Source organism: Drosophila takahashii, chromosome 3R (genome assembly GCF_030179915.1).
Source record: "Drosophila takahashii strain IR98-3 E-12201 chromosome 3R, DtakHiC1v2, whole genome shotgun sequence".
Classification (NCBI taxonomy): domain Eukaryota; kingdom Metazoa; phylum Arthropoda; class Insecta; order Diptera; family Drosophilidae; genus Drosophila; species Drosophila takahashii.
In genome coordinates this window covers 13,413,872-13,424,794 of record NC_091681.1, presented here as the reverse complement: position 1 = coordinate 13,424,794, position 10,923 = coordinate 13,413,872, and the positions used below count along the sequence as shown (strand labels likewise).

The 10,923-nt window shown below is 44.4% G+C and overlaps 3 protein-coding genes across 3 annotated transcripts; 2 read left to right on the top strand and 1 right to left on the bottom strand.

Annotated features, from left to right (window-relative positions):
- Nucleotides 1-293: 293 nt before the first annotated feature.
- On the top strand, nt 294-2,510 carry LOC108069004 (uncharacterized). Its single transcript, XM_070216565.1, has 3 exons — nt 294-1,479; nt 2,018-2,338; nt 2,458-2,510. The coding sequence occupies exons 1-3, from the start codon at nt 294-296 to the stop codon at nt 2,508-2,510; spliced, it is 1,560 nt and encodes a 519-aa protein (XP_070072666.1).
- On the bottom strand, nt 2,315-10,098 carry Nasp (Nuclear autoantigenic sperm protein). The gene is made up of 5 exons (XM_017158897.3): nt 9,925-10,098; nt 3,974-4,311; nt 3,285-3,910; nt 2,945-3,222; nt 2,315-2,880 (listed from the first exon to the last, which is right to left on the bottom strand). The coding sequence occupies exons 2-5, from the start codon at nt 4,288-4,290 to the stop codon at nt 2,602-2,604; spliced, it is 1,500 nt and encodes a 499-aa protein (XP_017014386.2). The 5' UTR covers nt 4,291-4,311; nt 9,925-10,098; the 3' UTR covers nt 2,315-2,601.
- LOC138913293 (uncharacterized) lies at nt 5,464-6,370 on the top strand. The gene is given in 2 exon segments (XM_070216502.1): nt 5,464-5,610; nt 5,675-6,370. Coding segments are annotated over 2 exon segments (609 nt in total). The 5' UTR covers nt 5,464-5,474; the 3' UTR covers nt 6,148-6,370.
- Nucleotides 10,099-10,923: the final 825 nt, after the last annotated feature.

The window sequence follows — 10,923 nt, the reverse complement described above, 5'->3', positions numbered from 1 at the left end:
ACAAAAACGTACATTTTGTGTAATATTTACATTTTTTGTCGAGGCACCCAAGCAAAGTAACATTTTGCAACGTAGACTCTTAGGCGTCGCACACAAAAACAAATAAAACCCAAGAACACAACAGCAACATCAGCAACATCTGCAACACCAGCAACATCTGCAACATCAGCAACCAGAGCAACATACAACATCCATCCGAAACCGCAAACATCCAACAATCCACCATCGCCACCACCACGAACCACATGAGCCTGAACAAGATCAAGAAGCGGGACGCGAGCGACTTATGACTGATGCGCTCCAAGGGCAGCGTCGGCGTCGGCGTTCCCGTCGGCGTCGCCGTTGGCAGCGGCAGCCGGTACAAGGTGACGGCCCGCTGCGTGCCCGAAGTGAGCATCACGTCGCCGACGACTGCATCCGGCGGCGCCAGCATCCAGCCCAAGCACTTTGCCCTGCTCCGCAGTCGCTCGCAACCGTCGCCGCCGCCGTCTAACAGCCTTTTCTCCACGCCAGGCGGGGCCACTCTGGTCGAGGAGGAGGATTTCAGCTTGGCCAGCGGCAGCGGCACAGCGGCCAAGAACGTGCTCCAGCGCCAGCTGGCCACCACCGTGCAGCAGGAGGATCCGGAAGTGGAGCATTCGGTGCAGGAGCACAACAGTTGCAAGTTGCCCGTTGCCGAGCCGGCGGAACCGCCCAATGAGCTCACTCCGCTGGTGGAGGAGCCCGGTTCCGTAGCGCCAAGCCATCGCTATAGTCACAACTCCAAGACCACTCGCTCCTGGCCGGTCATCTACCGCAATCCTCACCACTGCGACTACGAGGCGTTGTACGTGCAACAGCAGCAGCAGCAACAGCAGAGCTTCAAGCAGAACTGCTACTCCAATCAGTTCAAGCAGTCCATCGTCTACTCCAGCAGCAATGAGGAGCTGCCCGGCGGCGAGCCGGTAGCCTCGAGTTCCGCCGACAACCGCCAGACGACGTGCTACTACTTTGCGCCCAGCCGGCACAACAGCATTTATGAGCACCCCTCCTCGGTGGTCGGGGGATCCCTGCAGTTCGATAATCCAACGACCACAGCAGCTGCGGCGGCGGCCGTCGAGAGTTTGAGGCGCAGCAACAGCATCCTGTTGCGTCAGAACAGCTGCGCCAAGGTCATCCAGCGTCGGGGCAGCGGCAGCGGTTCACCCACCTCCCTGGGCTCCCAGATGGAGGGACTGGGCATGGGCATGGGCGGCGGGGGAGGCGGCAGCGCCTGCTGCTCCAGCTGCTGCATGGGCCCGCCGCCGGTGCTCTTCCTGTTCGTCACCCTGCTGATGACCACCAGTGCCACGGCCATGCTCTGCGCCGCCATCATGACCGACCACTGGGAGCACGTGACGTGGGACCGCAACAGCCTCGATCGCTACACGAATCGGTCGGGACTGCACCTGGAGTGGCTGCTCGACGACCAGGTGGCCATGCTCAAGCCGGACAAGAGGGGTGAGACAAAAACTGCAATTAAAACATTATTTATCTTAGTGAAGATTAAAGCCCTGCATGAATAGATTCAATGAATTATTTTAAATTTTTTGTTTTATATGAATGAATTAATTAGAATTTTGAGTTTAATAGAATTGAATGAATATTAATTTTGAGTTTAATAGAATTAATTGAATGAATGGCATGATTTCCGAAATAATTCGAACGACAATTTCTTTTAAAGAATAAAGGCCCATAATTTTGTGATTTGCCTGTATTTTATTTACCAAGCAGTTAACATTGATTTGGTAAAAACTTTCCACTTATTGTTCTCAAAAAAAAGCAAAAAAAAATCTGGCAAATTCCAAAAATTCATAAAAATTATGTATTAATTCATTCAATTCGAAATGAATTAGAAAAACATTCAATTTGTTTCACATAGAATTGAATTAAACAAATCAGAAGTTTCATGGCATAATATGATAAAACAAAAATTGAATGATTCACGCAGGGCTCTAGTGTATATATTCATACTCACTTTTCAATCTTTCTAATACAGCCGATCATCGCTTCCGGCGCGACTCCGTGTTCCTGGTGCCCATGCATGGCGGCATCTGGACGCTGTGCATCGATCTGCCCATCCAGCAGCTGCAGGAACTGCGGCGCAATCCCAAGTTCCCGCGCGGTGCTCCGCCGTGCGTCAACTACCTGGCCGGCTCCATGGAGAACGCCCGCGGCGAGGAGCAGCGCAACGACTGGCAGCACAGTGAGTCACAGGTCACTCTGCAGCCGCATCTGAGTACGTATCCTGGGGCAGTCCGACTGTGTATCCCACACTCCAGTTCCCACTCCGATATAACTTTCTTTGGGGAAGTCTCCCGTATTTATTGTTTACACTTCTTGCCTTCCTTCTTCGTTTTTCGTTTCTCGTTTAATACAAAACATTATTTTATGTACGCACTTAGCACTAATTGTGATTGTAAACTTACAGACTTACAGAGAATTTTGGTAGAAAACAGCAAACAAATAGCATAAATAGGTTCGAGGAATAGGACAGTTGAATGGTGTTGAATGCGTGTGAGTGGGTTTAAGTAGCTGATGTTGTGTGGAGTGGTGTGTGTTGTGGGCATGGAATGTTCCCCCTTAGACGGCGGCACGCTTGGCCGGCGAGCACAGAGCCTCGGCCTCCGAGCTGGGCTCCTCGGGCTTCTTGCGCTTGATCAAGTGAGTGATGTCAGTGGGCTTGGCGGAACTGCTACTGATGGCCGACGAAGAGGCCGCCGCGGTGCTTTTGGAGGTGGACGATGAGGAGCTAGCAGCTCCATTGGCTGACGACGACGAGGATGAAGATGCTGCAGCTGCATCGCCGCTGCTCATTGGCTTGATATAGCTATCCAGGGCAGCTCGCACCTCAGCAATGGTCTACAAATTAAACAGAATGATTATTAGATACTCGGATCTACATATTAAGCAATTAAACAGTCACCTGTGCCTGCATCTCTTCGATTTCCTGTATCTTGGCCAGAATCTCCTGCTTGGTCTCCTCCAAATCCAGCATATTGTTCCTGTCGCGCTCGCTAGGCTCGTCCTTGCCCTTGATTTCGGCAATCTCCTCCTCGATTAACGAGCTCGATTGTCGCAGGGCTGACGCGCCCTCCTTGTTCAGTTGCTGCATCAGATAGGTCAGCCCGATCTTGTAGTGCAACTCGGCCAAAGCCCGACGGTTCCTTGTGGGCAGCTCGCCGTGGATTTTCAGCGCTTTCTCTGTAATAAAAGACGGCAATTAGTAGTGTTATTAAATATAACAAATATAAAAACAAACCCACCATAATCCTCGCGTGCTGCCTCGAGAATTCCGTTCTCAAACTCAATGTTGGCCAGCTCTGTCTGAACTTCGGCCAAGTATGGTAGACCACTGAGGCCCTGGCGCGTGAAGATCTGGGCAGCCGCCTCCAGGATCTCCCAGGCCAACTGCAGACTTCCGCTGACTCCCTCCTCCTCCTCTGGCTCCTCCTCGCCGGCGGCTCCTGCTCCGTTGGAGCAACTGGCTGTGACTTCGCCATTCGATGTGCTCGGTCGCTCGTCATCGTTGACGGCAGCTCCTCCTCCTCCTCCGCCATTGCTGCTGCTGACCTCATCCACGCCGGTGGGTGCCTTCTTGGAGTTCTTTTCATCGGTCTGAGCTTGCTCGGCCTCGCCGGTGGAGTCGGCCTCATCGGATCCCTCCTTGATGGAGTCCAGCTTCTTGCCGTTTGTGCTGCTCGCTCCATTGGCGGCCTCCTTGGTCTCCTCCTTCTTTTCCTCCTTAACGTCCTCCTTCTTGGCCTCTCCATCCTCGGCGCTTTCTTCTTCATCGTCGTCCATATCCTCGTCATCATCATCGGCAGCCTCATCAGGCACGTCGATCACTTTGTTTTCATCCAGGGCCATGGCAATCAGAGCCTTGGCATAGCTGTAGGAATTACAATGGATTTTAAGAATTATGAAGATAAAAATAAAGATTCATCATACTCACAGCAACAAGGGCTGTCCCAGCTCATCGGCCAGCTCCCCGTAGACCTCCTCGTACAGCTGGCACACCTGGCTCAGCTCGTCGGCCGCCTCGTCGTAGCTCTTCACCAGGAAGTTGCGCGATCCCTGGCTGAACAGCTCCTTGCCCTTGAGTATTTTCTCGGCACGTTCCTGTTCGGTCTTTCCGGTTCCCTCGGTGGACACCGCCGGCACGTTGTCCGGCGTTGTATCAGCGGCCACGGGCTCCACCGAAACTGTCTTGCTCGGTGAGGAGACATCGGCGGCGGCCGTTGTGACGATTGCTTCGGCTTCAGCAGACATTTTAGGCGGTTAAAAAAGTATCTAGGGAAGAAGGGAAAATTATTCATCAATAAAAGATTGCGTACAAAAAATATTAAGCTAAATATATAACTTAACGCAATTTTACATTCTAGTTTGGCACATTATTTGACTTTCTAGTGGTTATAAGATTTCTTTTATTTGGTCTTTAGTCTCCCAATCTCCTAATCTCATCCCCTCATTCCACACCCTAATATTCCTCGTAGGTTGAGCCCTAGGCGTCACTTTCGATGTATGTAGAAGACCACAAATATTCATTATTTTCTAAAAATTCTTATAAATTCTATTTTTACGCACTTGCACAAGCTTTGAGCACTCCCCGCCACCACCTGATTCACCTCGATTCATTTCACTTGGCTTAAAATTTTTAGCTCCAAGCTGTCGCACATTTCACAAGTCATTACCGCAAATCCCATTTGCAGCAGCTCAAAGATGTGGGTGCCCGCAAGTCCCCGGAGCATATCAGATAAAAAAGAACAAAAGCAAAAGGCAGGCATCAACAAATCCAGGGAGAGTATCCTTGTACCGACTATATAAAGTAATTACCACAGCAGCTAACCGAGCTTGGCTCCGGTTTTCTATATTGTCAATACTGGTCGGTCTCCTGCTCCCCGAAGATGAAACATGTCCGTGTCGAGAGTTGCTTGCTCATGGCGGTAAACTTGGATGGGAAGGGGGTTTCCAATATGGGTCACCATCCTCTCCTGCCTGCGCTCTAGAAATCGCAATTGCCACTCTGGCATTTTGCTAACTTTTTATGGTGTTCCTGTGGCACCAAACACACACAGGCAGGCACCCACATGCGATTTAATTGCTGTGGTGCTATTGGGTAATTGGTTTTACAGTTGCCCAGATTGTGAGCGGAAATTGGAGAACTGTGCTGGGCCACAATGAATTTACGGGCGGGCATAGCAAATGCGATTAAGTTTGTAGCAAATCCACAGAGAAAAGGCAACTTTAAGCTGGCTGAAAGGATGCATTTGTAACATTTAATCCGATTGAGATTTTTAGAAAAGATTTTCCATTTGCATTGAACATCTGAAGGCTTTCGCTTGCTTTCCTTTCCTCATTCAAACCTGTAAAATATTCCCTGACTTAAGCATTTTGATATAATATTTTTTAAAGATGTTATGTTATCAAATTATAATCTCTGATTTTCCTTAGGAATGCAAAACCTCTCCATATCCTGCTCATTGGTCTGCCTCATTATCCTGGGCAGTGCTGCCCTCGTGGGAGCCTTTGGCGTCTGCCAGCGCCAAATCAGCGCCATTCTGATCACAGGTGTGATGTATTTACTCGCGGGTAAGTGTCAGCCCGAATCTCCAGTTGAGAAGTACCATCCTTAACCAATATAAACAATCAACAGCTCTGTTTGCCCTTTTTACGCTGATGATCATCCACTTCAAGCGGCAGCAGGGACGTCCCATGCTGGACAGCGACTACGATGGAACCGTGGACGGGATAGTGGCGCGACCAGGAGGCGTGGCCATCATGGCTAAGCCCTTGCTGGGAGCCCGCATCTTCCTCACCTCGTGGAGCCTCGACTTGGGCTGGGGCGGGGTGGTGCTGTGCGCCATCACCTCGGTGCTATGGATCCTCCTGTCCAAGATCATGCGCTACAACCCCTTCTCGGCGCTCATGATTTAGCTAAACGCCTTGCCGCTCGGCGTCTACGGTGCCAGCTACGGAAGTCTGGGCAGCTGCGAGAGCTACGGCAGCTACGGGAGCACCCACACCCACAGCGGCACCAGTAGTGGCGGCAGCTCCAGCTTCCTCCTGGCAGCGGTCTCGTCGACGCGGCAAGCGGAGCACCGGGGCAAGGGCAAGTACATCCTGTAGGCATCGCCCTGCCCCCTCCTCACTTTCAAACTAACCGGATTTTCGCCCTTACTCAACTTATTTGGGATATGCTTTCGAGGGTATTAAACTTGTAATATTTGTTTGAATTTGTTGACTTCTTGAAGGTTAAGAACCGGTTCGAAATCATTATGTTCCTTACGAATTTATGAAAATTATTTAAAGTCCTTTAATCCAGCGGTCGGCACACACATCCGTTGACATTTTGTTTTATATTTGTGTGAGTAATTTGCACTGGGCAGCTTATCGATGTGTGTATGCAGACCGCTGTTCTACAGTGTTCTTGAGCGAGCAGCGGCTGGGCAGAAAAACCCCTATGCTCACTAAAGAGGACGCTGCCGACCGCTGCTTTAATCCCAAAATATTATGTTAAAGTTTAAAACCCCTCGAAAGTACATCCCTTTATACCCCATATAAGTTAGCTATGTTGGAAATGTACCAAACTAAAAAACTCAATTGCCTTGTTCTTTATATATACACACACAACTTATACAATTAAAACATATACTTATTCTTATTCTTATTGTACTGTGAACTTAACTTAGCCCAATTGTAAATTCAATTTACACTCTCTCTTTACAAGTAAACCCTTTTGTATACATTCGATTTGACTCTAATTCTACACGACTATAATTCTAAACACCCCACTAATCCTAGCTAAAATGTGAGACATTTATTTACATTTACACGAGGCGAGCGAAATGGGAACCAGAATTTCCCCCGAGGCTTTGGCTTTAAAGTGCTTTCTAGTAACAGTTCGCTTGCATAGCGTTAATCCAGCCCAAAATAGTTAAGTGGGTGTGACGGTTGCTTAAAATTAGACAAACTAACTGGAGAAATGGACGATTGTAGCTGGTAGAAAATAAAGTTATGCAAACTGCTTGCGATACTCAAAAGAAATCATATTGCTTGGTTACAAAGAAATCATGGGATGAATCTGCTAAAGCTTAGTTGTCCCGATTCATCATCCAGTTGGTTTAGTAGAATTTTAGGGCTTGTCATGACAGCATAATGAATTGTAGAACTTGACGAGTGCTTCTAGGGCTCCAGGGGTACATATTGTAATGAGATCATTTAGTGCTTTAGAACAAATGGTTTACAAAACGTATTGTACTGTATAGAAGCCACCACAAACCAAACAAAATGCTAAATGTATGAAAATGTATTTTTATGCAAACGCTTTGCCTTAAAACAAACCAAACAAGCAACAAAAACAAGAATAAATTATTTAAATACAAGAAGATAATTTCTTTTAAAAAGTTTACAAAAAGGTGTTTTTTTTCTGGGTGATATTAAAAATACCATTTTTTCAGGTGACATTCAAATTGAAATGGCTTTTGTGTAAAAACCAGGGACCGTAATCATTATAAGTGAAACAAGAGGGAACGTTATAGTCGGATGCCCCGACTATCAGATACCCGTTACTCAGGTAAAGGGAGTGCGAGGGAGATGGAGATAGAGATAGAAAACGTTGATCACGCATAACTTTTTAACGAATGGTCCGATTTGAAAAATTTCTTCTACATTTCGATAGGTATTGATAAACACAATAAAACTGCATTTTTACTTTTCCAAAATATTAAAATTTTTAAAATCGTATATAAGCGATTGTGGGCGTTAGAGGGGGCGTGGCACCATTTTGAAACAAACTTGCGCTGCGTAGGAACTCCTAAAATCTGCATGCAAAATGCCAATCTTCTAGCTTTTATAGTTTCTTAGATCTCAGCGTTCATACAGACAGACAGACGGACAGACGGACAGACGGACAGACAGACGGACAGACGGACAGACGGACATGGCTAGATCGACTCGGCTAGTGATCCTGATCAAGAATATATATACTTTATGGGGTCGGAAACGCTTCCTTCTCCCTGTTACATACTTTTGCACGAATACAATATACCCTTTTACTCTACGAGTAACGGGTATAAAAATAAAAATCTCCATTTAATGATTATTTTGTAAGCGAAAAAAATATCGCTCAGAAATAATGATTATTATGTAAGCGATATTATTTCGCTTAAAAATATCACTCAAAGTGCGATTACAGCCGTTCTGTACGGAATTTTACAAACTTTTAAATTTCTGCTTGTAGGTAGAACCACGGAGCACACATCGAGTTAATAAAAGAAGGTTATTTCTTTGTGTAAACTTTGTAAAACGCGGTTTTTAGTTGACAAGCGGTATGCTTAATTACAAAAAGTTATATCAACCTTAGAACTTTATGTCATTTATTTATTAGTAAAACGACTTAACAAGATGTTATGAACTATTCCACTTAGATCCAACCCGACATGTGGGCTGGGTGTTAGTGTGTTGGTCCACCGAGCTGTAAGCACGAGTTCGATTCCCACAGAAAGTGTTTTTATACAAAAAGATTTTTTTGTTTTTTTAAGCGGTTTATACAAAGAAAATTTATTTTTTTCTTAACGGAATTTGTGCTCCGTGGTTCTACCTACAAGAGCACATTTAAATCTTTGTAAAATTCCGCGTAGGACGGATGCAATCCCACTTTGAGTGACATTTTTGAGCGAAATATATCGCTCACAAAATAATCATTATTTCTGAGCGATATTTTTTTCGCTTACAAAATAATCATTAAATGGAGATTTTTATTTTTTACTCAAAAAAAATAATCATTATTTTCGGTCCCTGGTAAAAACCAATGAGTTCTATAAATAGCCGGTGGACAGACATTTATGAAATTTCGTTTAGCCCTCAATTCTGTAAAAATTGTATTGCGAATTTCTGTCGGCCGGAAGGTTCATTAACATTTGCAGAGCTGCTGTGGAAACAAATTAAGCAAACATGCAAATGAACTCGCAAAAAAATTGGCGAGAAAACGCGACACTTTCGCGTTTGCGGGTGAAAGAGAGAACGAGGATCATTAGCAAAGATAAGAAAAACACAGCTGGTAAGAGGAAAATGCAGAGGAAAAACATCAAGTGTGTTTTGTTTTCGCGCGCTTAAACAATTACAAAATTCACACATTGCTTCGGCGGCCCAGCAACAAATTGCGATTACAAAACAACGCAAAAAGGTTCATTCACCTGCGTGTGCGTTGTGTCTGTTTCGCGCTTTTACGTGTTTATGCGTGGTCAGAAACTGCGAATTCGTGTATTCTTCTCAATTTATAACTTAAAGAAATAGGAACTAAGTTCTTTATAGGAAAACATTCAACAGGATGGAACATTTTACATGAAGTTAATATTTTCCTTTTATTCAAGGCTAAGAATTTCAAATACGCAGTACAAATAGCCACTATTGTAATTGACCGTTCTGTAAACCAAATAGCCTTTGATTTAGCGACATTTTCGTTCGTTAATCTTCCTAGAATATTTTTCTACAAATACAAATTTTGTTGTAAGCAATAAGCTATTAAAAACGCGATCAAAACGAATGTCGCATAAACGCTTTGCAAAAAATATGTACGAGTGTGTGTGATTGCCCGCCATTCGCCCGCGCCAACAAACACAAACAGACGCACACATACGCCGACACCAACACCGGCACAACGCAATTGGCCATTTAGTTAGCGCAAATAACCACGGCACGTTTCGCATATTTATAGCGAAACAGAAATTGCGACAATTAATTAATGTTTAGCACAAACAACATAGCAGCCAAAGCAACGGCAACAACACAAAAAAACACGGCACAAAACGAAATTCGCAAATTCGCGTGTCGCTGTTTTGGCTGCGTGAGTGTGCGTGTGTGCCTGCATCGGCATTTAACTGTAAAAATTGGGCTTGAACTTACTTGTTCCTCGATTACGGGTATTGCTTTCGAAGCAATGGCAGTAGAACCAGTTGATTGTCGTTATAATTATCACTGTAACCAATGTAAAACCAATAAAATGCAAAAATTCGCCAATAAAAATTACAGATCCCGCGAAATGCTGAAAAAATAGCGACAATGTGACCAAACAGCGGGCGCTTCAATACGCCGTACTGCACGGCAAAAATACCGGAAAATATACTAGACAAATTTTGGAGCTGCCAACTCGACTGCCTCACAAGGTATTGAAAAAAGAGTGCTTACACTGCTTCGCAGTCAATTAATTTTTATGTGGAACTCAGGTAAAATTTAAGTTGATGTACAGTACCATGTAACACCCTTGGGACACCCTTGATAAATACAAGATCACCCATTGTATTTCTTCTAATATTATATTATTTATGATACAGTAAACAAACGACTTAAATTTTTCATTTTAGTAGTCATTTTAAACAACTTGAAGAAAAGTAATGTCATTTCATAGGCTTATTGGTGTTATTTTATTTGTTCTTTAAGTGAAAAATAAGAGTGAAGAAATAAATGGAAAAAATACTCTAATTACCTTATTACCAGGCTATTCCCTAAACTGTTAAATTGCTGTTGAAAATTCTACAGAAAATTTCAGCAATTAAGGGAACGACCAAAAATGATTCCTGTTTAATTTTCAAACAGCTGTTATTTGTTGAAAAGTTTTACGGAACTTAAAACATGTAAAATATTATTTATTATTGCTTGATACTGTCTAAAATTGCTACCAAGATAAAAAAAACCACAAATATGCTTTCTTAGTTGATTTTAAAATAAATAAGGCGTACTGGTGATACTAAAATGTTACAGAGTTGCCATGACTTTTAATAAAAAAGGTGACAACTCTGGCTTTTCAGCAATTCAACTAAATTTTCAACAGCCCCGAAGCTGTTGAATTGCTGAAATTTCTGAAAGTTGATTTTGTATGGAACAGCTGATTAACAGCTGACCAAA